Below are 26119 nucleotides of genomic sequence, written 5' to 3'. Positions count from 1 at the left end.
TTTAGGTAGATCAAACAGTAGGAATTAATTGTCCAAAATACAGCTGCACATAAAGCTGGTCAGCATTTTGAACTATCGAGGTGATTGAAAGAGACGACCTTGTTCTGCAGCAAAGGCCCAGAAACATCATGGGAGGGGCAAAAATGAGTTAGGAGGAAAGCAGCTGAGAGAATCTGAGAAGAAAAATCTCACATAAGAGGGTCTGGATAGAAGGTCTATTGGAAAGCAGTAGATGTCGGCATTGGGAACCATGAAGGTCCATCCTTCCTGGTTGGTTTGTTCCCGTTCCCCCCTCCCTCCAGATTCAGGAAAATAATTTTTTAAAATAAATTTTTGCTCATAGGCAGAACTACTGTGATCGTGACCCAGAAGACCCCAAATATTGGCTGAAAACCCAAGAGAAGACAGATAACAGTAGGCACAGCTGGGGAAATTTTAAGCAGGTGCAAGTGAAAGCAGTTCAGCTTGGAGAAATAGCTTAAGCTGCCTCCATTCACATGAATAGCTTTAACAGATGCATGGGAATGCTCACTTGAACAAGTCATAAAGAAACTTAAGTTGTAAAAGAAGTTGATTATGTTGCAGTAATGATTCCCTGTTCTCTATAACATCTACCAAAAGAAGAGTCAGATATAAAATGAGGATCTGCAGTAATTACCTTTCTAGAATAATTTTGATGTTTATGAGATGGAACAAACTAGACATAGTTGAAGTTTAAAAGTGTAGGTTGTAGTTGTTGAAACACTGACAAGGCATGGATGAGAACCTAGTCATACCTTATGACTAGGCAGGAGTGGATGAGTCTTAAAGGTGCTAAGAAGGAAGAGCTGGAAGATAAATGAGATTCTGGAAGGCTAGAGAACGCCTAATTTTAAAAAAAGTGCAGAGGGGAAGTTGAGAAACTGTAAGCTATGAAGATAATTTCCAGAAAAGTGCTAGAAAAAACAGGCTTGTTCAAAGTACCTAGAAGATAGCAAAATTGCACATCAGCCAACAAAGATTTGACAAGAACCAAAAAAACCCCTCAGACTTATCTATGTTCTTTCTGCCACAGGGTAAGAAGTCTTGTGGGTAGCAGAGAAGCAGCCGATATCCTGTGTTTTCATTCCAGTAAGGGTTTTTTGACACTGCTGTATGAGACATTTTCAGATGTCAGCATTAGAAATGACCTATATAAACCTCTTATAAATCTGATTGCAGAACACATGGGAAACCGGTACAGTGTTCAGTAGGCATCTGTGGATTGTTTTCAGATTGAAAGACTGTCTTGAATGGGGTGTCCTGTCTTGCATTTCAGTATTTTTACTGGTGATGTTGTTGCTGAAATTGTTGCTGAAATAGAAGCTTGTTCAGTTCTTGTGTAACATAAAACTTGAACGAGGTGCAAGCATTTTGGAAAACAAGTCTAGAAACCTAAGTGGTATATTGGGATTAGGTGTGTGGTGGGTTTGGTTGTTTGGTTTTTTATTTTGTAGAATGTGATTCAGTGTGGACAAGTGCAAAAGGTAAAAGTGTAGGCAGGAATGCTGAAATGTTCAAATGCAGAATGGGAATGAGTAGCTAAGTGTCAGGCTGTCCTCAGCAGGACCTGGGTGACAGGGTAGTGAATCATAAGCTGGATATGCATCAATGATACCTTGTTGCTGTGAAAAACGCAAATGTTACATTAGGATGAAAAAACGGGAGTGTGAATCCTTAGAATCTGATGATAAGGTGTCAGCTGCGGTGCTGCATCTGGTTTGAGGCAATAAGTTTCAGGAAAGATGTGGGCCTGCCTGTGAGATTCAGGGCAGGAACAGCGGGAAGGATGAGGTTCCCAAAAGCCTGGACTGTGATGAAGGGTTGGTGGAGCAGCAAGTGTTTAAAGCGGAGAGATGGACTTGTGATGGACAGGCATCTTCAAAGACAAAAAAACCCCTCAGCTCTGTAGTTGCGGACTCCATCATCTGAACCTTGAAAGAGTAGGTAAAACAGAGGGTGCCTTGGCGAGATGACCTCTTGGGTCCTGTCCTGGGGTTCTGGTCGCTCGTCTGTGGTGCTTGTGGACTTGGGCTCTCCTCCCTTCTTGGCTCAAGTTGTCGAGTCTAGTGTTCAGGCAGCCTGAAGGCTGGGTTAGAGGGGTGGCTGAACGAAAGGTGTCACTCGCCCTACGGACAGAGCGATGTCCCTGAAAGGGGAGCAAACAGGGCAGAAATGCTACAACTGGGCTGGCCAGACTCAGAGCTCTGTGAGGACCTCACAGAAAACTGTGAAGAGAAGATTTGCGTGAAAGAACCTTAGGCTATGTGCTAGTTATTCTGAAAGCTGGAAGGTTGTAGGTGATTTAGGGCCTGATATGGATGGAGGCCTGGCTGATATATTTTGTGTCCTTTACTTTTACTTGTATTGCTTCCTTATGTGATTGCAGCAATGTATCATAACTGTAACTGTGTACAGTTGACTGTCTGCCTCTCAGATGCAGGAGAAGAGTAAATTACAGGTAATGCATTGTAGTCATGGTTAGGAAGTTGCATCAGTGCTACTACAGAGAACTTCTTTTCATGCTTTTCGGTCTCTCCAGTGCTGGTGGTTGACATCTGCTGAGCAGCCAGGCCATGGTAAAGGATTCTCGTTTTCCTATTTTGCAGGACAGGGTCTAAGACTTTCTCCTTCTCACTTATGTTTGTATTTTTTTCCCCTTGAAATTCTTCCCAAGAATCAGGTCGTGATCAGGTCAGACTAGATCCAAATAATAATCACCTCTTGCTTTTTATCTCAATTCTAGCCATTTTGGAAAGGTGAATAGAAGTACTTGATACTTGCTTTTCTTAGAATAATAATTAAAAAAAATTAATTGAAGGGAGGCAGGACATTCTTCAACATATCTGGCACACTGGAAGATAAGGGGTTGGAAAATGTGGCCATCTAACACCTAGCTACAGTAATTGTATTTGCATAATCAGTAATTGCTTGGTGGAAATGCCTCTCAAGAGGGAACTGCAGCAGTATCCAGTGCTTCTTATTGCTAAGTGGCAATGCTATTTTAAAAAAATAAAAACAAAAAACCAAACAGACACTGCCCCCCACCAAAAAAAAAAACCAAAACCAAAAAAAAAAAAAAAAGAAAAAAAAAAACCCCGAAAAAACCCCAAACAAACAAAAAACCCCAACAAGCAAACAAACCCAAACAAAAACCAAAAACACCCTTACGTTTGGCTCTGGAGCATATTCTACCAGAGAAGTTCTCTACAAGGGATGTCGGGTTAGCCAGGCTTTTCTGAGGTTTTGTAAAGTTGCAGAGCAGCTCCATAAAAGGAGATGTCAGTAATGCTGAGACCTTTTATACTTGTGAGACTACAAGTTCCATGGGTCACATGCTGATGACCTCAGGATTTCCTACATGGGGATAAGCATGGGAGAAAGAAATATTATGAACAACAAAGAGAGAGACAGCACGGGCGAGACAAAACCTAGCTATTTCTTGACAGCTGAGCTGATTTCTGCGTGTTCTCATTGAGTTTTTCCCCAAATGGAATGTCCTTTGTATTGTTTAACACCTCAACCCTGCTTTTCTGAGGGTAAGCAGCACAATAGCTTCATCAGCAAAGAGGAAATACACTGAAGAAACATTTTATCTGATAGTGGGAATATAGGCTTCTTAAGGTATAAGGCTACTTACTACATTCAGCAGAGGAGTAATTAATTCTAAGTGTAGAGAGGATGAGCTGTTTGATTGTATATTTATCTAACACTTAGGTATTTCTTGTCTTCCTGTATTGTAAGATTTTTTTTTTTGAAAGGAATTGTGTAATCATATATTTGTTCCATAGTTGACAATGTAGGTCTTGTGTTATAACTTCTTAATATTACTGTCTCGTATGTTAAATAATAGGAATAGCTTATTCTTTTTGCATTGCATGGAAACAAGACTTACTGCCTGGGCTGCCCATCCTCATTGTGAGCAAGGAGCAGGGCTTCTAAAACTGTAAAGCAAATTTTTGAAGCATAAGCAAGTATGAAGTACATATGGCATTTTGCATTTTGAGAAGCTTTGTATAGTAGTTTCTGTATAGTCACTTCCCTTTTGTTATTTTCAGCAAGCAGATAAAAAAACCCCAACCTTTAGTGTGACTTTGAAGCACATATTTTTATCTATTTGTTATCCTTATTGGGATATAGTATTTTTATACCGTTATTGCTGTTCTAACCATGTTTCCTTCTATAGACCTCCCTCTAGAGGCATATATCTATCTTCAGAAAAGGGGTGGACCAGCTTTGATAGGTCCCCTGGGTTCACTAGCCTGTGACTTTTTCCAAATCCTCTGTGAATACTTGTGTCCAGTTCAGACAGCATGCATGAATGTGCTGGTGAAATACTATTTCTACAGCAAATCTAACCTTTTTCTACTATGTTAGCCATCTTCCACCTCCAAAAACAACTGTGAAAAATGTCCCTCTGCCTCCTATGGTTTGACATTGCATAATTAGCCATTGTACTAATTTTGTCTCTTGGTAGCAGAGTTCACTTGTTGGAAAGAGTGGTTGTGGGTGGATTGCTCATGGCTGGCTCATGCCTGCACCTCTACTTCCCAACTACTTTAGTGCTTGAGCTCTCCCTTGATTCTGCATTTCATATCTGCCGTACGCCTGGGTCTAGAGTAAGCCATTTGGCTTGCACAATAAATGCAACACAGTGATGGTGTGCAAGATGTCCCATTATAAAGGGAAATAATTTAAGTAGGGAGAAATTGCAGTGGTCTTGTTAGCATTTTTCTTGAGTTGTTCCTTCCTGCTCCTGTGCCCCTTGGTTTAATAGTGAGAAATGCTGAGCTAAAACGCAGCTGCACACCTGACAATTTGAAGCCTGCTGGCCATTAATAACTGTTACTTCTGATGCAATCTGAAACATGTCTGGAGCAGTACACTTGTATTTAATTTCACATACGTAAGGTTTTTTTATCTGTAAAGTATGCAAAAATAGAAGAATCTTCTCTGGTGTTAGGCTTAATTTGCTGGATTGAGTTGTAAGACAGGTCAACTTTGAGTTGGCTTGATTTAGCATCTCATGGTGAAGCAAACTGAGCCACCTTAAATCATGAAAGTATACAAAGCGATGACTTAGGAAATACAATTACTAGAATGATGTGCTGTGTATCAGGAGGTTTGCTTTATTTTTTCCCCCAAAATGTTAGTTGATTATCTTGTTGGATTCCTGTCCTTTGTCCTCCTGGCAGATGTATGCTCCTTTTGCGTAAGCGCTCACTGAATGCCAGAACTGGCGTGAAAATCTCTGAGTCTTGGAGGAGAGGTAGGTTCAGAGAAAGTAAGAAAGCCTGTTCCTCCAAGGAATTTCTGTCATTCTGGATAAAAAACCCAATGCATATAATCTCTCTCTGTCCCACAACCTCAGTTAACCAGCAGATGGGATCCAAGCAATATACGAGTACCCCACTGAACGCAGAAAGCTGGGCAGATACATTACAGAAGTGGCAAGCGTTTCTTCTTTGTATGTTGTTGTGCAGGAAGAAAGATCTGGAGAGGTGTCTTCAACACAACTACGTGGAGCATTGAATTCTGTGCTTTATGAAAAAGCACATCTTGTTCGGATCCTCCTCTTCCGCATTGGCTGATCTGGCAGCCCTGAAGCTGCCAGGCCTGCCAGACAGTGACAAGGAAAAGAGAGAAGCAATACTTGCTGCTGTACCGAATGGTGTAGAATTCAATAACTCAATTTTTGGCATTTGCATGAATGTATGTTTTACATTCATGCAGTCAAAGTTCAAGTAAGGAGGTACCATAAAATAAACAGAAGACTTGAAACGTTTTTTTGATCAAAAATCCAAGGTTGCATACTTGGTGCAAATTATTTTTCAGCATAACATGATATAGCTTTGTAGTACAGCTCATAGTAATGTTTGTGATTTGACTTTTTTAAATGGTTCATTAAAATGCCTTTCCTTTTTGTTTTTCTCCCCCCCCCCCCATTTTAAAAAGCCCCTTATTGGGGCTTCTTTTTTTGGGATTTTGTTTTTTCTGATATTAAATAACAGTTACAGCTTTATCTGAACTTAGTTCCTGTCATTCTTCCTGATGCTGACCATGATGTGCATGAATTCTTCATGCACATTTTCTCTGCCTGCTTTCTTCATAACAATACATGTAAGAGACAGAGTACTAAATGTATTTTAAATGCTGACAAAATTTCCATGTTTTCCATGGGTAGTAACTATTGTGTTTCTAGGGTGGTGGAATCATGACAGCTATATTTGAAGTTGCTCTTTGTTTCTGTTTATAAGACTGTTTTCAGTTGCTTATGATTGTGCCAGACTTGTGCTATATGGGCTGAAATTTCCATCCTCAGGAGAGAAGAGGACAGCTGAGTAAGGATTGGAGTATCTCAAATAATTCAGTAATTACTAATTATTTCCATGTTGTGTGAACAGTGTCCATCTTTCTTAAGCTGCACTCTGGACTGGATGTGTTGGATGTGATTGGCAAGTCAAAATTTTTGATGTGAATTAATTCAGGACCAGCCACGAGCTGCTGCCATTTTTGTTTTGTTCCGGATTCCAGTAGAAATTTCCTCTCCTATTAGAGACTTGGTTCTTCCAAAAGTGAGAGGTGGCCTTTTACAGTCTCTGTAGATTCATCATGGTTTTGCCCTCAGAAGTGTATTGTTCATGTGTTTCCCTTTGCCACGTAGTAGAGCATGTTCTAAATTTCTGTGCTGGGCTTTCATTTTTAGCCTCTTCTGCTTGCGGTGAAGCAAAATGGTTTTGAACAATTCCTTCAGAAACAGCCACCTTAAAAAGGTCTGGTTGTGTGCAGACTTCACTGTTATTTCCTACTGCTTTTACATGAAGACTAAAGCCCAGTACACACTGTTATGGGCTGTTCTTCCAAGGAGCTTCCTCTCTGGAGTGTTGAACTACACTGTATTTCCATGCATTGTTACTTTGGGCAGCACCTGCTGAGTGCTGTGGGCACTACTTTCCTCCTTTAAAATCTTCATAATTGTCAATTTAAGCGAGCCAAATCTTCTCAGATGTCTGTGCTTTTGACCTTGCTTCTTCAGGGCTTCTTCTAGCCTTGGTCAAAGAAGTTCCTTCGACACAGACCCCAGTTTGGCCCAGGGATGGGTTTCACCCCTATCTTCTGCTTCGTGCCTCAGCAGGAACTTGTGTTGCCTGAGCAGCATCCCAGTTTATCCAGAAACTTGGTGAAACACAGTGGTATCCACAAAATGGTGGGAGCACTTCAGCAATAGAGTGATGGCAGATGAGATGATGCATTGGCACCTGTTTCCCTCATAATTTTTAATCATAATTTAAAATCAGCAAGGGGGAAGCCTTCCTTCATCTGTACTCAAGTTTTTTTGGTTTTTTGTTTTTTTTTTGAAGAAGAGTAAATTAAGCCTGTGATTACAACTGATTGGGAACTTTATATAGAAAGAATTGGTACTTTTTACTAAGCAATTACACTGTATTCTGTGCACTTTCACCAGTGTAGATCTTTATATCCTCCCTCTCTCATTTTTCAAATTAATTCTGCAGTTAAAGCAACATCAGTAGCATAAGTGGAAAAGAAAGCAAGTGTCTCCTGGAAAAAAAGAGAATTAGATAAATTCGTTACATTTTACATAATGTTTTTTGCTTTTCTCTTCTAGAAAAAGTACAGAAAAGGATCTGTGGATATTTCAAGGATTAAATGTGTAGAAGTTGTAAAAAGTGATGGTATTATTCCCTGTCAAAATAAATATCCATTTCAGGTATGTTCCTTTTACATAAAATATAAATTACCATGCTCTTTTCAACAGTGCCAAGCCATTTGTATGTAACTTGCTTGAAATTACTGTCACTTCTAAATACTGAGCCCGTTCTTTGGCTCTCTGGGGCTGTGTCAGAGGTGGTTCGGGATCAGTGATTAAAAACCATCCCCAGCAAGCTCTGCTCCCCCTGCAGTCCCCTCCCCTGGGAGCTGTGCCTCATACACTTGGTCTTTTTCTTTTCCCCACTCTGTCTGCTTGGGTTTTGCCTGGAAAGTGCCTTGTCCTGGTCTTCCTCCAAAACAGGTTAGCTGGCAGCACATTTTCCCTGTCTTCATTCTTCCACATTAAATTTAATTACCATTAAATTATATAAGAAAATCGAGATAAAAATTGTTGCTTTTTCTTCCATTGTGAACTGAATGGAAATAAACACAGAAAAAAAGCGCTTAGAGGGGAAAAAGAAAGGTTTAGATATGGCGGATCAGATGCTGTGCCTGCTTACAAAAGAGGGAATTATTGGGGTGATGGTGAAGTCCACTGCTGGAGAGGGGACTCTGGCCACTTTCTCCCAGGCCAATCCAATACTTGCTTTCCACCAATACAAGCAGTGAAGAAAAAGAAGGCAGGAATCACCCCAGAGCAGTACAGAATCACAAGGAGTTATGAAATGGCCAGAAGCAAAGGATGTCTGATTATAAAATAGCTTTAGCAGTTACATTGAACTGTTTCTAGAAAACACACGGTGAAGAATGAACAAAGTGTGAAGCAAACATTTTAAGGAATGCTCTCAAGATAATATACCATTACAAAATCCTTCCTTACTCCACTGAAAGCACCATGTGGGAATAGTAAACCTGAAAAACCTTTTCCCAGTTTCTGCATTTTGTGGCTGAGGACACTAATTTTGCCAATGTAACAGTCATTTGTCTTGTTTTGTTTCCTGAGGAATACATAAATGAATATTACCAGGTGAATTTATTTATTTATTTATTTATCCCCCCTCCAGGTTGTATATGATGCTAATACGCTTTATATTTTTGCACCAACTGCACCAAGCCGGGATCAGTGGGTGAGGAATCTGAAAGAAGGTAATGGAAATTGCTCATACATCTGACATGTTTAGATACCTTTACTTGAGCTGTCTGGCTGGGATGGAGTTAACTTGGTGCTATGTTTTGGATTTGTGGCCCAAACAGTGTTGAAAACACACCGGTGTTTTAGTTGTTGCTGAGCAGTGCTTGCACAGCATGGAGGCTTTGCCTTTCTCTCCCTCTGCCCCCGCAGCGAGTTAGGCTGGGGGTGGGCGAGAGGCTGGGAGGTGACACAGCTGGGACAGCGGACCTGGGCTGACCAAAGGAATATTCTAGGCCATATAACATCGTGCTCGGCAATAAAAACTTGGGGTAGAGGAAGACGGGGGCTGGGGTTTTTTGGCTTCCATATTGGCCGTTGCTCAGAGACTGGCTAGGCATTGGTCTGCTTTGTGGGAGATAGCAAGCGATTGCCTTTACATCACTTTTGTTTTTTTTCTTTCTTTTGGTTATTAAGCTGTCTTTATCTCAACCCACAACCGTTCACCTCTTGCTCTTTCTATTCTCTCCCCTGTCTCGCTGGGTGGGGGGAGTGGGCGAGTGGCTGTGTGGGTGCTTAGCTGCTGGCCAGCGTCAACCCACAACAAGCTAGAAAAATAAAATGGAAGAGCTCCTATTGCATGTATCTACCGATTTTTATTTTTATTGGGCCACCTCATGGTTTGCATACACAGAGTGTGATAACGGGTCCTGGGAGTATCAAACACCCAGACTGATTTAATTAGATTTGTGAAGTCCAGCTGCAATCAGAATTTGACTCTATGCTTTTGCACAACATGTAAATCATCAAAAAGCTTATCCAAGCTAGTTAGTGGCATCACTGAAAAATTTTGTTTGAATGTAGCTAGACAACATTGCGGGCGTGATGATTGTCTTACACTGACATAACATGACAGGAGTCATCTCCACTGAGATGTGATCTGATAAATGCTATCATAGTAAGTAAAGATGTGTGGTGGTTTGTGTTTCCCGCCCCCCCCCCCCCCAAGAATGTCTTAATGCTTTCTGCAACCATCAAATGTTCACATTAATTGCAGGTGCTCTGTAAAGTAATAATAATTCCTGGGCTGGGGACTACAGGGCAGGAAATAACCTCTGAAACTCAGCAAGCCCATAAGGAGCCTTTCAAGCCAAACACAGGCGTTGTGCCATGGAATAGCGATAAATGTCAGCTGTGTTTCCCTCCAGAACACTATTTGTAGAGGAAATTGAGTCACTTGCAGCAGTAGTAAAAAGAAGAGGGGCAGGCAGAGCCCCCAGGGCCTTCACAGCTGCCTGACTGCTTCGCAGGGCACAGGTGGGTGCCTGGGTCTCCTTTCCTGGATGCACCAAATGCCTGCCCCTGCTGGGGTGGCCCGTTTAGGCAGGGGGTATAGCACTCTCTTCTGGAATAAAGTCATGTATTATCCTAAAAATGTCCTCTACTATCATTGTATCACCCCTTATAAACTTGTTAGAAGGTCCTTAAGAGAAGCAATGCTGTAGTAAGGCCAATAAGAAGTGGAGATTATGCCTCCTGTCAAAGATACTGTAATATTTATTGAAAATGTCCCTCTTGCAGATTTTTTTTTTTTAATATCTCTCAATATATTCTCTTTTTCTTCTTGTAGAAATAAAGAACAACAGCAATATAATGGTAAAATATCATCCTAAATTCTGGACAGAGGGAATTTATCAGTGCTGCAGACAGACAGAAAAATTAGCACCTGGCTGTGAAAAATACAATCTTTTTGAAAACAGTAAGTACATATGTTTTCATATGAATTTGTTTTGGCATATTTTTCTGCTTTTTTATATGATCCTGTCATCACACCTGAATGCCCTAGATATTAGGCAAATTTATAGAGCAGAGTGAATCAGTGATAAAGTAAATCAAAATGTGTTTCATTTCCAAGCATTTTGTAAAAAAATATAAAAGCCAGTGAATTGTCCTCCCAAAAAATGTTTGGAAAAAGCTGAAAGGAATCATTGAGGTTGCTGAATTTGTGTCACTTGGTTTGTTTCTCCCATCTGAAACTTATTTGATCAAGTGTTTACCTCAGACTGAGGATAAAACTTGATGGTGAAAAAGATTCAGCTAGAAATCCTTGTCAGCTTTTCAGTTTTAATAAATAACTGGTACATACCCACATAAAAGAATAACAACTGTGTTGCATTTGGTGTTACTACACCAGTGTAAAAATGATACAAGAAGGCTTAATGTATTTACAGACATGTGACTGAATTTTCTTAGAGGCTTGTAAACGTCCATATGCTGAACCTGGATGAACCGTGACTTCCGTAGGCACGTGCACCTTCCAGCATGCAAATCACACATTCTGCTTGTTCAGCAGCAGATGCTGTAGCATGCAAAGATGTGCAAGTGTGACCCTCACTGCAATATTGTCCTACATAAGGATACAGTATTTATTTAGTCCTCAAATTAAGGAAAATTCTGTAGTAGGAAAAGAAATTGAGCCATTTCTTACCTCCCAGTGAAATCAGCAGTGCCTGGGTGGTTTCCTACATCAGGGTCTTAAATGGGAATGGTGGGGACCTGTGGATTTAGTTGCACTGAAAGACTTGAAGAATAAACAGTGGCTCATGGTCAGTCTTATTTGTCAGGAAGATGTAAAACCTGACATACAGCTCAACCTTTTAAGTGGGGGAAAAAGCAGCACAGGAGAAAAAAATACTCTTGGACCCGAGAGAAGTAATAAAAAAAACATACAACATTTCTGCCTTCTTTAGCAAAGCAAGGGTCAGGGGGAGTATTATTTTTTCAGAACAGCAGATGTTGATAGAAACAGACCTTTAGATTATCATGGTGACAAGAATACTGCTTCCTTTTTATATACTTTTTTTATCTCTATCTCTTCTTTTATTTCTCATATATTTCTGCATCTGAGGGCTAGTTCAGGGATCTCTGCATGGCATGCTCAGGTGTGGCACAGATATTGCCAACTCCTGTGGTGAATGTAGGCTGCCATCTGATTTAGGATGTTTTTGCAAGAATATTTAATCAATGTTTTCCTAATGCTTAACTGGAGCTATCTTTTCTTTCTGACTTACTAAACTATCCTGAAGGCTAGTTAAGATATTAAAACCTTATCTGAAATTTAAACCTTTTATTCAGTTTTTAAATTTATAGCTAAATGGATAGACACAGATCCTTTCCTATGCTCTGTTTCTAGGTGTAATGAGATTGCCTTCTCCAATGCCAGAAAAAAATGAGGTAGGTAGTGTCTTTAAAATATTGAATAGATAAAAAATTGCTGGATTTTGAGATGGTGTTTAGATTTCCTGTGATTCTTTCCATATCCTACAGCAAAGTCTATTTCTGTATGCATCAGTGGGCATCATGCTCTATCTCAAACCCAGGCTGGAGAAAATCCCATTGAAATTTAGTGGCACCTATTACCCGTATCTGTGCTGCTGGTGGGAGCCGGCGTTGGAAAGCAAATGCCGGCTCGTGCTGCCCTTTACTGGCAGCTGCAGAGCTGCAGCACAAGCCAGCCCCATGGGTAGCACCCGTGTTGATCATCTTCCATGTGCCCCAGTTGCCTCGCCAGGCCACTGCAGCTCACTCCTGGGGCAACCCAGAACTAGCCCAGCTTTTGCCTCCGGGATGCCCAGCTGGTTTGCGCTGGTGTCGTGGTAAGGGTGGGGTGGAGTGGAGCAGAGTGGACTGATAACGTTGAGTTGTTTTCAGCGAAGGCCTCCACCACCTGTTCCTCCAGTTGAAGAAAATGGCAACGAAGAGGAGGAGGTAGTGGTAGCAATGTATGACTTTGAGCCTACAGAACATCATGATCTAAGATTAGAGAAAGGTGAAGAATATACGGTGATTGAGAAGAATGACATTCATTGGTGGAAAGCGAGAGACAAATATGGGTAAACACGAGTTCCTTGTTTTTCGTTTTAAAGTTCATAAGGCTATTTCCCATGTTGCAGCAGTTTCTATTGACTATGTGTCAACAAATAACTGTATTAGACCCCACTTTGGACCCCAGCCCTGAAATCTCGTCCATATCTTTACTCCCAGATAGAAACCAATCTTAAAAAGTGCAGTTCTTGATATATAGTGGGGCCTGAGTGCAGACTGTTGCAGAACTGGAAACTTTTCCAATTATATTTCCTGTCAAACTTTATGGTTTCCCCATCAAAGCATCAGCCAGCCTGCAAAACCTTGCTAGACTGGTACAGTACTCCTGCTTCCCTGGGGAACGGCTCATTAGAGAGCAATATGATTAACACTCAGCTCAGCAGGCTCCGACTTCCAGACTTGAATAATCATCATCTTATTTAATAGCTGGATCATTAGGGGCAATCTTTGAATGAGTTGAGAGAGGGTTGCAGTGAGATGCCTTAATGACTACAACTTTACATTCCCTGGATTAAAATTTTCCCCTCCGGTTTTAAAGGTGAAAGTTTCCATATTTCAATATTTATCAGGTCCCTTTTGCAGTATGTTAGGGGTAATTGCGAGTTATCAGGCTGTGGCAGGCTCCAAACGTATTTCCAGTGACTGACTGGGACCTCCGAAGGCAGAAGTGACAGAGCAGCAGAGGGTTACTCTTCTTCACCCCGTCTGCTGGTTTTCTTGGACACTTCTGCTGCCCGTGTCATTCCTCTAGGCGCACTGAAAGTTAATGTGGAAATGCTGATGTGGAAAATTAGTTTCTGTAGAGTGGGTAGGTCAAAAATAAATAAATTACAGTGAGGGACCTCTGGTAATTAGCAGAATGAAACACTGTCTTCTAGGCATGCAATTTTACATGTTTTCACTCAGATTATATATTGTATGTTTTTTTAGAAAACAAGGATATATTCCAAGCAACTATGTAACAGGAAAGAAGTCCAACAACCTTGATCAATATGAGTAAGTGAATATTTGACTTAAAATCTGGAAGATCATAAAATGAAACCTATGCTTTAAGAATGGCAATGTATTTTTAAAGTTTTGAAAGCAATTATTTACATACGATAGCAATTATCTCAGAGATGAATATTAAATATTTGAAATAGGCATATATTTGTTCTGATTCTCCTCATTGATTTTGCTGTGACTTTATAATGTAGTCACGTCAGTGAGATGGCCATCAGGCATGTAGTTTTTAGGCTATCACTATTAAAGCAAAAAAACCCCTCCCAATTCTCTGATAGACAAAGGGAAACTTTAAAGGAAATTTACCCATTATAAGTGTGCTGAACGTTTTTTAAATATTAAAGTGACATGTCTATCCAAAGTGTGTGGCAGTAAGATAGCAGAGTAGAAAACAGTGGAAATCATTCAAAGTAAACATAACAGATGAGATTTTGGAAGGCAGCTCTAATTTTCAGGAAAATATATCAGTCGGTGCATTTTAAGTCTCGGTGTACACATATAGCTTATCAGCTATAAAAGTATAGCTTTTTTAAAAAAGAAAAAAAGCTTTTTCCAGTTGATGTTTACTTATGGAGTACTTATTTAAGAACATCAGGATAAAATTTAACACTGTAGTCTCCAAGCCTGTTGTTCTTGATATTCAAATTTCAGTACAGCATAAACTGTTGTGCCTGAGAACTTAAAACATATTTCATGACTTTTAGATAAAATGGAGCTGTAAGGAAATAATAATTAAAACCAGTTTATAAAACCACATTAGTAGTTCCAAAACTCTACTCTCAGCCACATATGGCTCCCACTGCTGTGTTTTGACAGAAGGTAGAATTTCTTCTGGGATTTTGCCCTCAGCTTCACTAGCAGGAATTACTTGTTCTTTGTTTCTTTCTCGTCTTAGGGGCTCTGCTAAGAGCCCTGCCCTGCTCTGGGCTGGGCCGTGGGGCTGGCAGAAAGGGAAGGAAGGAACTGGGCTGCCTAATCTGGTCCAGCCACTTTGTGCCTTACCACCTTGGGGCCGTAATTCTGAGTCACTGTGCAGTCCAGGGAGGATTACTCCAGGTCGTCTACCAACTGCAAGAAACCACTATCTCCGGAACAGCAGAACTTGATTAGAGGCTGCTGTGCCACTTCCCTGCTCAGTTACCGCTCTGACAGCATAGCTCAAAACGATTGCACCGCGCCATTTGCGAGCTGCCTGTTTTTCCTTTTTATATGATTTGCTGCAGCTGGCTGAAATGTCAGTGCTTCCATGGCTGCTTTAACCTTCCCGTGCAGCACCGAGCTCGGGGATGTGCAACTCTGACATTTAATTCACTTTCAACCTCCTCTTTGGTAGGTGGGTCCTCCCTGGAAAATCAGAACTGGGAAGTTATTGAATGAAATAGCAGTCTAGCGGCCAGCTCCACAGCTGGCTCGACTGGTGTGCAGGCAGCTGCTTCCCCGGGGCTGTCAGCCTACCCTCGGGCTGCCCTTCAGAGCAACCACTGCCATCAACCTCTGCACATTTGAGAAGTGTTTTTCCTGAAAAATTAGTTCCATTGCCTGAACTTTATTGGCTTCTGTGGGATCTCACTGGATGTGTTTCACGGCATTTTTATGGGATAACTGCACAATGTAATAGAGACTGATTTTTGTATATTAACTGAAGTACAGTTGTTGACCTTTGTTATCGTAAAATTATTGAATCTGTAGTTATGTAATACTTTGCTTTAAGCATCTTATGGAAATCATGCACTTTGAGAAGTTTTGGTTACTGATGTTGTCTTGCAGGTGGTACAGCAGAAACCTGAACAGAAGCAAAGCAGAGCAGCTCCTCAGAAACGAGGTGAGTACAGCAGCCTTGCAGTATTAACCATGAAATTCGCGTTAAGTAGTTTCTTTTATTAAAGCAAATGCTTGTTTTTGGTATGCGCAAATCGCAGAACGAGTAGAAGAGACATGCAGATTAAAACCGCTTGTACAAAACTGTCGATGTACTTCCATTTTAGGATAAAGAAGGTGGTTTTGTGGTGAGAGACTCAAGTCAGCCTGGCCTGTACACAGTTTCCCTTTATACAAAATTTGGAGGGTGAGTTTCTGTGGCTGCTCTGCACACCTTGTCTCGTCCGAATCCATTTGCATCCATCTCCAAATCTATGGGCTGGAGGAAAGACCAGGAGAGAGCTCAACAAAGAAACGAGGGGTGCTGCGATAGGAAAGACAGGCGACTAAAATGAGCTTCTCGACCCCATGGTCACGTTTGCTTTAATCCAGAGTAGACCTGTACTGCCACTCAAAGAAGGAGGCCTTGCTTTCCCACCTTGTTTGGTCTCTTCCCTCCTGCCAGCCCGACTGTTTGCGTCAGCGTACAGTTAACTGGATCAGGGAGCTTGCTGGGCTGAAAATTAACCTTTTATGGGTTAATCTTCAACTTGGTCTGAGCACTGAGATGAAGGCGAGTCACCAGTGCTCAGGCTCTTTGATATTCAAGCTGTTCCTGAAGTGTGTGATATTGGGCACCCGCACTGGCCTTTTCGGTTTCCTTTTCTTAGTCAATGTCCTCCTCCTAAATTAATAACAAATGACATTGTATTGTTACTAATTGTTATTATTATTATTGTTATTGTTGTTATTTTTCCAGAGAAGGTTCATCAGGAATAAGACACTACCATATAAAAGAAACAGTGACGTCACCGAAGCAGTACTACCTCGCAGAAAAACATCTCTTTAACTCCATTCCAGAAATAATTGAGTATCATAAACATAACGCAGCAGGTAGATGAATTGGATTTTTTTCTGTCACTTAGGTTTGATTTGAAAAGGAGTGTGAGGCATTTTAGGGTTTTAATGAAAGTTTTTAGGTTTTTATAGATCTTTCTTTTTCAGGGAAATCACGAGACACGGCATTTTCACATTTTTTCAATATAGGCAATCATTTGAAAGGTTTTATGTAAAAAAAAAAAAAAAAAAAAATTAAAAAAAATGTTCCTGTCCCCAGCGTAACAGAACAACAGCTGTATCGAGTCAGGAAAAATCATTCATTAGCTCCACATGGTGTCTCCATCAGCTGCCTGTAACCCACAGCAGATGGATAGGGATGGTACTTCCCCAGAGTACTCTCCAGGCACTAGCTTTTTACCTGCGGGTCACCACTGCTTAAAATGATCTAATCTTCCCATAGAGCATGAGGAGATGAGGAGAACAGTAATGTGTTGTTTAGGAAATCCCTAAAGATGAGCCTTTATAAAGGTTAGATACTTCAGATCTATAGCTGATGGCTGATGCTGGTGTCCGCGCACTGTATGATGGGATGGGGAGAGTTTAGGAATCAGGTTCAAGGCACAGATACTAATACAGTATATTTTTTTTCAAGTCCAGTCTGTGCATAAAATTCCTCATGACGGTATTTTCCAGATGTTTCTATCTAATTCAGATGACCTGGCATTTCCTGATGACATTCTGGAAAATATGCTCCAAAACATAACACTGCTTTTCATTTATTATAACTGATTTTACTACTTGGTTTTTAATTGCTTCATTGCTTTTACCTTATGGTGTACTGAGTTCTGATAACGTTTTAGGAGAATATTCAGCTAGCATGCAGCATTTGTTTTGTATATGTAAAATCCCCACATGAAACTGCTGGGATTTATATGTGTGAGACAGAAATGATCAAAAGTAACATTGAGAGTATACATTTTAGGTAATCCTTCTGATCTGAAAGGGGTCCTCAGCCTTTGTTGGTGCCAGCATAACTGTAAAACACAAATATGTATGCATATATCGATATCTATCTCTCACCAGTAAAGAAGCAGCAGCGAATTAGATGCAGTGAGTGCTCTTGTAGACCTCCCATAGGAGGAGTCTCCTATGGGTCTCCTCCCATTTGAGGAGTCAAACCAATGCAATAGCAGAAAATATGGTCAAAGCTCTATGTAACAATAAGCTTATTGTTAATCAGTGTTGCAGTTTGCAATGAACAAGTGGCTGCTTTGCTGCCAGGCACTATTTCAGAAGTAAGCTGTGTCTCTTGAATTATCTTTGAACCTCAGGTCTTGTTACCAGGCTGCGTTACCCAGTGACCCCAAAGAAGACGACAGCACCAACAACGGCAGGATTCAGCTATGGTAATTGTGTGTTATATTAATCTGCATATAGCTTTTGTAATTATTTTATACATGTAAGTTGCCACAATATTTTCTAAAAAATTTTGAAAAGACCTAATTTTGTACTGTGATTGCCTATACTAACTTACATGGGTCCAGGTTGTACTTGGAGACCCTTGCTCAGAGGATCGGCGTGCGAAGGCGTGATGGCTGATGGTAGTGTGGTGCCAAGGGCAGCAGCGAGGGGAGGCAGAACGTGTTGCTGGTGCTCCAGGGGAATTCAGCATCTTCCTCCATGCTTTTGTGGACACCTTGAGCTGTGCCTTTGGCTCCTTAATAAGCCTCCAGACTTCTGACTCAACCTTGGCTCCTTTGATCTTTGTTGTTACTTTTTTTTTTTTAAAAAAAAAAGGGTTTGGTTTTGTTTTGTTTTTTTAATTTGGAATACCCTGTATTAAGCATGGCACATCAGGTGATGTGAGCAGCTGCTACGCACTGGCACAACTTTCTATGATGGCAGCCTGTTGAAATCAAGTCTGATAGTACCAGCATGTAATTACTGGCTTCAGGAAAGTTTTGCCTTCTGTGTTGGTTAGGAGCTGCTTAAAGTTTAAGTCTCGCTAAAAGTTTGTAGTTAATTCTAAGACGTTTTCAAGTTTTCTCCCTAAATTCCCTGATTTGCTAGTAATCTAGTGTTTGCCTTTCCTCCTCCCTATTGCCTACCAGTTCGGTATGTTCCCTAGTACAGCAGTCATGGGCTCTTGTTTGTTTTGTTTTATAGAGAAATGGGAGATTAATCCCTCAGAACTGACATTCATGAGAGAACTGGGGAGCGGTCTCTTCGGCGTAGTGCGCCTTGGGAAATGGAGGGCGCAGTATAAAGTGGCCATCAAGGCAATTCGGGAAGGTGCCATGTATGAAGAGGATTTCATTGAAGAAGCTAAAGTAATGATGTGAGTTGTGTGCTTGGCACTTTCATTGCCAGTTCTAGGCCTCTGGTGCCATTTACTGATTATAAATAAAACACTTCAGGCAGGTGGTATTTTTGCAGTTTTGTGGGGTGGGGAGCTAGCACTGGGCAGAAGAAGTAATAACGACATGATCTCAATCTTTTCAGGAAGCTAACGCATCCTAAATTAGTTCAGCTGTATGGTGTGTGCACACAACAGAGACCTATTTACATTGTGACAGAGTTCATGGAACATGGCTGCCTTCTCAATTACCTGAGACAAAAACGGGGAGTTTTGAGTAAAGACGTCCTGCTCACTATGTGCCAAGATGTATGTGAGGGAATGGAGTACCTGGAGAGAAACAGCTTTATCCACAGAGACCTGGTAACATCCCATTAGGCAATACAATCCTCTCTGAAATTTTTAGTTTTGAACTTACCGATTCCTTTTTGGAACAGCCTGTTTGTAAATAACTGCTTTTGTTCTTGCAGAAAACTATGAGTAGTTGAAGTTGGCTCTTTAGGGTCTAATCAAGTCTCTAAAATTGCCCTGTACAGAAAATTATGAGAGGTTTCTCTCTCCCAAGAAAATGGAATAAAATCTCTCTGAATTTTTTATAAAGAGTTAGTAACTATTTGTGATGATATAATAGCAAATCTCTGTTCTGTATTGGTGCCATTTTCACCACTCATGAATCCCTCGAGATGATAATTTTTTCTGGTTATTTTTTATAAAATGGTTTAGTTGTAAAAACAGTACTATCAAGAGCAAATGCACATGTACCTTTTATAATGAGAATACACTGGTAAATTGGTGAACTTGCTAAGCGATGAGGACAAAGTCTTCATTAGACCATTGTAATTTATCTGCAAGATACTGCAAGTTTTTCATGCAAATCTAACCATTCTTTATGCAGGCTGCCAGGAACTGCTTGGTGAGTGACTCAGGAGTGGTCAAAGTGTCGGATTTTGGGATGACAAGGTATGGCAGAGTGTGCAAACACATTTGTGGGGATTTGGGAAAACTCACCTAACCCTTGTACTTAGCCATAAGGCAACACATGCCCAGCAAAATTACGGGCAAAAATGATCTTTTTTTGACCTCGCTGGGAAACATCCTTTGGTTCATTTTTTTCCAGTGCCTTTAAGCTTGTTCGTTCTGTGGTCATGTGTCGATTTCCTTACTCATTTTAATTCTGGAAAATCAAAACTAGGCAGTTTATTCTCTAGAGAAGTGTGTCTAGTGCTTACCATGAGAGGCCTGGCTTTGAACTGACTCTGTGGTCTGACTGGTCTTCTATAAGCAACTTTCTGTAACAGCTGTGAAAATCTTAGAAATTTTAATCTTGTAGTGATGCAGGAGGCATATTGGAGCTTGTGTCTCAGACAGCAGAGCTTCTGCTGCAGAGATAAGAGTTGTTAATCTGTATTTTGGTAAATAAATGATAGAAAGAGGCTGTTCAGTGAGTTTGGGATCCTCTTGGGATAGATGGTTCAGAGTTGCATCTTGCTAGCCACAGTGCTGGGAGGTGCTGAGACCTGGAGAGGGGTTAATTTCCTGCCCTTGTTAGCACCTGTGGGTGCTACATCAGGGGGGGATGTGTGGGTGAGGCAGGGAGTAGCGAGCAGTGCCTACAAGGGAGATGTTAAAGCGCCATGGTTTGACAGTGCTGTTCTTGGCTTTTGCCACCTTTCTGTGCTGCTGAGCTTGCATGTCTCCTGACATCTGAATTCAGACTGGCCGGCAAGAAACAGAGCAAGAAATTTATGCTTTTGCATCATTTTCTCTCGTAATACAGACATTTAATTTGCAGGTGGCCTAGACCTGTGTTGTATAGCTAATAATCACAAGAGAAGTCTGAGGTCATAAGAAAAATGAACTGGGTCTTGACTGAAACCTTAGTACTGCCCCAGAGAAGCTATTTTTATTGTGTGATGCTAACAGTCATGGCCATTAGGTGGCAATATAAGCTTCTAATATTCAAATGCAAATCTAAATTATAATTTGCAGACTTGGAGGCTGACTGAAGGATATAATGTGTTTCTCTTTTTTTTTTTTTTTTTTTTCCTTAAGGTATGTCCTTGATGATCAATACACAAGCTCCTCGGGGGCTAAATTTCCTGTGAAATGGTGCCCCCCAGAAGTTTTTAATTATAGCCGATTCAGCAGCAAGTCAGATGTCTGGTCGTTCGGTAAGCTATTCATCACTGAAAGAAAGCACTATTTTTACATTTTATCAATAGCAGTTAAGCTGCAGTTATTGGTAAGGATTCAGACATCTGAGAAGAAGCTCTGAGAAACCATTTGCCATGGTTTTTTGCTTGCATAAAGTTTCACAGAGACCTTTAGAACTGTTATTTATTAAAACCCATACTACTAGAACAAGATGTTTTCAGCAATGACACACGTGAACACTTTTTAGAATATGGATCTCAAACTATTTATCTATCAGAAATCCTGAGCCCAGGGCTCAAAATAAACATATTTTTTAGAAGTTATTTTCTTATTTTCTTAATGTTTATTTTCTTTTTTGTCAGGTGTTTTAATGTGGGAAGTTTTTACGGAAGGAAAAATGCCCTTTGAAAAAAGCTCCAACTATGAAGTGGTAACGATGGTTAGCCAAGGACATCGTTTGTATCGGCCCAAACTAGCCTGTAAGCAGGTGTATGAAATGATGATGATGTGCTGGCAGGAGGTATATACTTTTTTATTTTCTTGTCTTTCAATTGGAAAAAAGGTCAATCTAGCAACAGCAATTAAGCCCTATTGCAGCATTCTGACTGTATCCAGCTCTCTCAGCTACTCATCTGTTTATTGCTAAAAGATCTCCCCTGGTTTGCAACTGATAAGAAAAACCACTGAGGAAATTTCCATGAAATAAACAGACTGTCGGATTAAGTATGCAAAGGCATTTAGTGACAAAATGAAATAATTGCTAAATCTGTGCTGGTCGTGATTGTAGAATCATAGAATCATTAAGGTTGGAAAAGACTTCTAAGATCATCGAGTCCAACTGTCAACCCAACACCACCATGCCCACTAAACCACGTCCCTAAGCGCCTCATCTACACGTCTTTTAAATACTTCCAGGGATGGTGACTCAACCACTTCCCTGGGCAGCCTGTTCCAAGGCCTGACCACTCTTCCAGTAAAGAAATTTCTCCTAATGTCCAATCTAAACCTCCCTTGGCGCAACTTGAGGCCATTTCCTCTCGTCCTATCGCTTGTTACTTGGGAGAAGAGACCAACACCCACCTCGCTACAACCTCCTTCCAGGTAGTTGTAGAGCGCAATGAGGTCTCCCCTCAGCCTCCTCTTCTCCAGGCTGAACAGTCCCAGTTCCCTCAGCTGCTCCTCACAAGACTTGTTCTCCAGGCCCTTCCCCAGCTTCGTTGCCCTTCTCTGGACATGCTCCAGCACCTCCATGTCCTTCTTGTAGTGAGGGGCCCAAAACTGAACACAGTGTTCGAGGTGCGGCCTCACCAGTGCCGAGTACAGGGGCACGATCACCTCCCTGCTCCTGCTGGCCACACTAGTTCTAATACAGGCCAGGATGCCGTTGGCCTTCTTGGCCACCTGGGCACACTGCCGGCTCATGTTCAGCCGGCTGTCAACCAGCACCCCCAGGTCCTTTTCCTCTGGGCAGCTTTCCAGCCACTCTTCCCCAAGCCTGCAGTGTTGCCTGGGGTTGTTGTGGCCGAAGTGCAGGACCCGGCACTTGGCCTTGTTGAACCTCATACAGTTGGCCTCGGCCCATCGATCCAGCCTGTCCAGGTCCCTCTGCAGAGCCTTCCTACCCTCCAGCAGATCAACACTTCCACCCCACTTGGTGTCATCTGCAAACTTACTGAGGGAGCACTCGATCCCCTCGTCCTGGTCATTGATAAAGAGATTGAACAGGACTGGCCCCAGTACTGAGCCCTGGGGAACACTGCTCGTGACCGGCCGCCAACTGGATTTAACTCCGTTGACCACAACTCTCTGGGCTCGGCCGTCCAGCCAGTTTTTTACCCAGCGAAGAGTGCACCTGTCTAGGCCGTGAGCCGCCAGCTTCTCTAGGAGAATGCTGTGGGAGACAGTGTCAAAGGCTTTACTGAAGTCCAGGTAGACCACATCCACAGCCTTTCCCTCACCCACTAGGCGGGTCACCTGCTCATAGAAGGAGATCAGGTTGGTCAAGCAGGACCTGCCTTCCATGAACCTGTGCTGGCTGGGCCTGATCCCCTGGTTGTCCCGCACATGGCTTGTGAGCGCCCTCAAGACGAACCACTCCATGATCTTCCCTGGCACCAAGGTCAGGCTGACCGGCCTGTAGCTCCCTGGAATTATATCTGCGTACAAATACTGCTAGCAAAAAAAATTCAGTCAGAACGGCTCAGAGATGGAGAATCTGATTTTATATTGCGTCAGTTTATTAATTATTACAGAAACATGCCAGAATGACCGAAAATATTTTTAAAGGAACACTTAATTACCTGATTATAAATTATACAGGAAATATAGATTAACTTGCAGTTGAATCTAAATACAAATCCCAAAGTTTATAAAGAAAGATAAAAATACACTGTACTATTAGGCCTCCTAACCCAGAAAGATACTGACTGTACAATTTTCACAGAGGTCAAAGGGGCAGCGAACCCAAATTTAATACCAACTAAATCAGTATAAAACAGTTTTTGTAGTATTAAAGCAGAAAGTCTCTAAGGATAGGAGCATTTAATGAGATCTCTCTAATTTTGAGAGAGCAATCAAGGAAACCAAGAATGGAAAGAGCTACATGATTTATTTCTAGTTAGTCTTTGCCACGGGGGGTGCTGGGGAAAAACTGCTCTTTTCTGATAATAAAGATGACATACTGTCTGATGCTTGTCTTGGAGGAGAAGGTGCTGGAACAAAGAGCAATTAGTTATCAAACCAACTGGTGGAGATCTAAAACTTACAAACCAGTTAGTTTATGCAGCAAGAAATACATTAAAAACAACAGTGCCCTGGAATGATGAATATGACTGTAGTTTAAAAAAGCTATTCACAGGAGCCAGGAAAGTACAGATCATTAAATTTTGTTTGTACTTGGTAACCTACTTGAAATGGTCATTAAAATGGAATAATAAATTACCTGGAAGATAATGATAAGTTCTTTGTTAATGCTCTTTGAATATTATTAGTATTTATAGGATTTATATGAACATCAATGAATTGATTAAAATTTATTAATTTTATTAGGGATTATTAACAATAAAATCTAAGCAGTCATCAAGTGGGAGAGAGAGAATCTTTGCGAATCACAAACAGGACACAAGTAATGGCAAGATACTGTCAATCTTTGTCATAAAATATGATTAACTGTAGGTACTTCAGTCCTCATTTAATAAATTTATTAATGATTTGTAGAGGGAAGTGAATACTGAGGCTTCAAAATTCAGCAGGTGACACAAATATAAAGAGGCTGATAAATGGAGGAAAAGTGCAAGTTACCCAGACATTCAGAAGATGCTAAATTAACTGTGTTAGCAAGGTCAGCGAAGAGACTACCTCAGTGTATTGCCGTAATTAAACAAAACAAACAGGATGTTATGACACATAAGGAACTGTATGGAAAACAAATAGAGTAGATGAAGGACGCCGTTGCATAAGTCTATGACACGGTCTCATTTTGGAGTCCAAAAAATAATGTTGATGTAAAAGAGGCTTAAGAGAATGACACTCAAAATTCTTAGGAGCATGAACAACTTGCGTAAAGAAAGATTGGAGCAATTCATTGTGGGAGGTGGGGATGGGGAAGACAAAAAGTGTAGTAATATGCAAAATAATGAATTATATGAAGAGTGTAGTCCAGCAACACCTATTTATGCTTTTCCAAAGCGTAAAAAAAAAAAGGTGACGCTTACTAAGTTTAAGTGACACATCCAAAATCCACACAAGGGAATATTTTTGCATGTCATATCTAATGAAACAGTAGATTCATTGCCACAGAATAATATGAAGACCAATAATTTATCAAAATCAACACAACTTTGTTGCTTTCTGATCACAGCTGTGCATGCTTTTATTTTTAGAAACCAGAGGGACGCCCGACTTTTGAAGACTTGCTTCACACAATCATTGACATTGCAGAAGGTGAAGATGCTTTCTGAAAAAAGATAACAGCAGCACAAGTATGGGAAAGAAGCCACTTTCCAGAGATGTGGCTTCACCATTTCTTTTTAAAGGCTTGATTGTGTAAGCTGCTGGATGCTGCTAAATAGCGTGGGGAACCTGTAACATCTGATCCACTCCAGCACAAGGAGAGTTTTACATGACATTGGGAAATGAGCACAGTATCTACCAGTCTCTATATTTTCCCTGAAAAGTCAGCATTGCATAGCTGCCAAGTTGAGCTCTTTATGGAGGAAGAGAGAGAACGTGGCCAAAGCCCAGGAGCCTAATTTGCATTTACTGGGTTGGGTTTATGTACATACAGTCCGTGTTTCTGAGTTTCTCTTTACACAGGCAGTAGTATTAGTAGTGATTTGCATGCTTAAAAATTGAAGGTATCTATAAATGGCTATTTACTGACACTGAAATGTTTCCAGAGATTCTCACAAACATTGTTTTTCTCTGTTGATGGGTGTTTTATGACACATCAAGAACACAAAATGTGCCTCTTCCATTTGCACATAGTAGGTTGTTAGCAACACAGTCTTCAGTTTAGTGTAACACTCAAAAAGCCATACTAGGCTGTTTGGTCAACTATAGACCTCCCACGGTTAGTCTTGATGTTACTTGTGAAAAGTAAGTCCAAGGTTTAGCACAACTCGCTGTCAGTGTACCATAGTACCTTGTTTTTGATTAATTATAAAATAATTTATATGCTGTATGTATTGTAAATATATAAATTCTATGCATTTATTTATATAAAGTGTGTTTTCCTTTTGAAATTTTCCAGCACAAGTTTGTCCTACCTTCACTTACATACAACATGGGGCTGTAAATGAAAGGAAGTACACTCAAGTGTGTCTAAGGAGGGTTCCTCTTTCTGTCTGTCATCTGTACGTACAGTGATCTAACCTTTCTGCTCTTAACAGAAAATGTCATACTACACGTGTATGTAAATAAACTGAATGTTAACTGTTGTTTGGAACCGACTAATGTGTTGCCAATAATTTACTGTCAGTGCATCATAAGCCAAACTCATTGTTCATGTGAGTGTGGTGTTATGATAGTCCATGTATATATATACATCTGTGTGTATACACACTCTATACAAAATATATATAGTAGTTTGAATATATATTTAAATTAATTTGGCCATGATGAAATGTTCAGTACAGAAATGCCTGAACTCTTTAGGAGTTACATGCCCTTTCCCCTCTGCTAGAGGCTAATGTCTCCACAGCCTTGCT

At 40.8% G+C, this 26119-nt stretch overlaps 1 protein-coding gene across 2 annotated transcripts in view; it reads left to right on the top strand.

The window, feature by feature from the left end:
• TEC (tec protein tyrosine kinase) overlaps window positions 1-25857 on the top strand; it is a 56903-nt gene extending 31046 nt beyond the window's left edge. Inside the window, exons 1-17 of one of the 2 annotated variants that reach the window (XM_075149022.1) lie at window positions 3425-3557; window positions 7646-7747; window positions 8754-8835; window positions 10449-10577; window positions 12012-12052; window positions 12530-12711; window positions 13634-13699; window positions 15473-15527; window positions 15691-15770; window positions 16323-16456; window positions 17734-17808; window positions 18569-18740; window positions 18905-19121; window positions 19654-19718; window positions 20811-20929; window positions 21275-21432; window positions 24794-25857. In XM_075149022.1, coding sequence (XP_075005123.1) covers window positions 10472-10577; window positions 12012-12052; window positions 12530-12711; window positions 13634-13699; window positions 15473-15527; window positions 15691-15770; window positions 16323-16456; window positions 17734-17808; window positions 18569-18740; window positions 18905-19121; window positions 19654-19718; window positions 20811-20929; window positions 21275-21432; window positions 24794-24871 — 1548 coding nt within the window. In that variant the 5' untranslated portion in view covers window positions 3425-3557; window positions 7646-7747; window positions 8754-8835; window positions 10449-10471 and the 3' untranslated portion in view covers window positions 24872-25857. Of the gene's footprint in view, window positions 1-3424; window positions 3558-7645; window positions 7748-8753; window positions 8836-10448; window positions 10578-12011; window positions 12053-12529; window positions 12712-13633; window positions 13700-15472; window positions 15528-15690; window positions 15771-16322; window positions 16457-17733; window positions 17809-18568; window positions 18741-18904; window positions 19122-19653; window positions 19719-20810; window positions 20930-21274; window positions 21433-24793 lie in introns of those variants that run through there. The other variant, XM_075149021.1, reaches the window with a different exon arrangement.
• Window positions 25858-26119: the final 262 nt, after the last annotated feature.

This window comes from Calonectris borealis, chromosome 4 (assembly GCF_964195595.1).
Source record: "Calonectris borealis chromosome 4, bCalBor7.hap1.2, whole genome shotgun sequence".
NCBI lineage: Eukaryota > Metazoa > Chordata > Aves > Procellariiformes > Procellariidae > Calonectris > Calonectris borealis.
The sequence above is the reverse complement of the archived record's forward strand: the minus strand, read 5'-3'. Positions and strand labels throughout refer to the sequence as shown.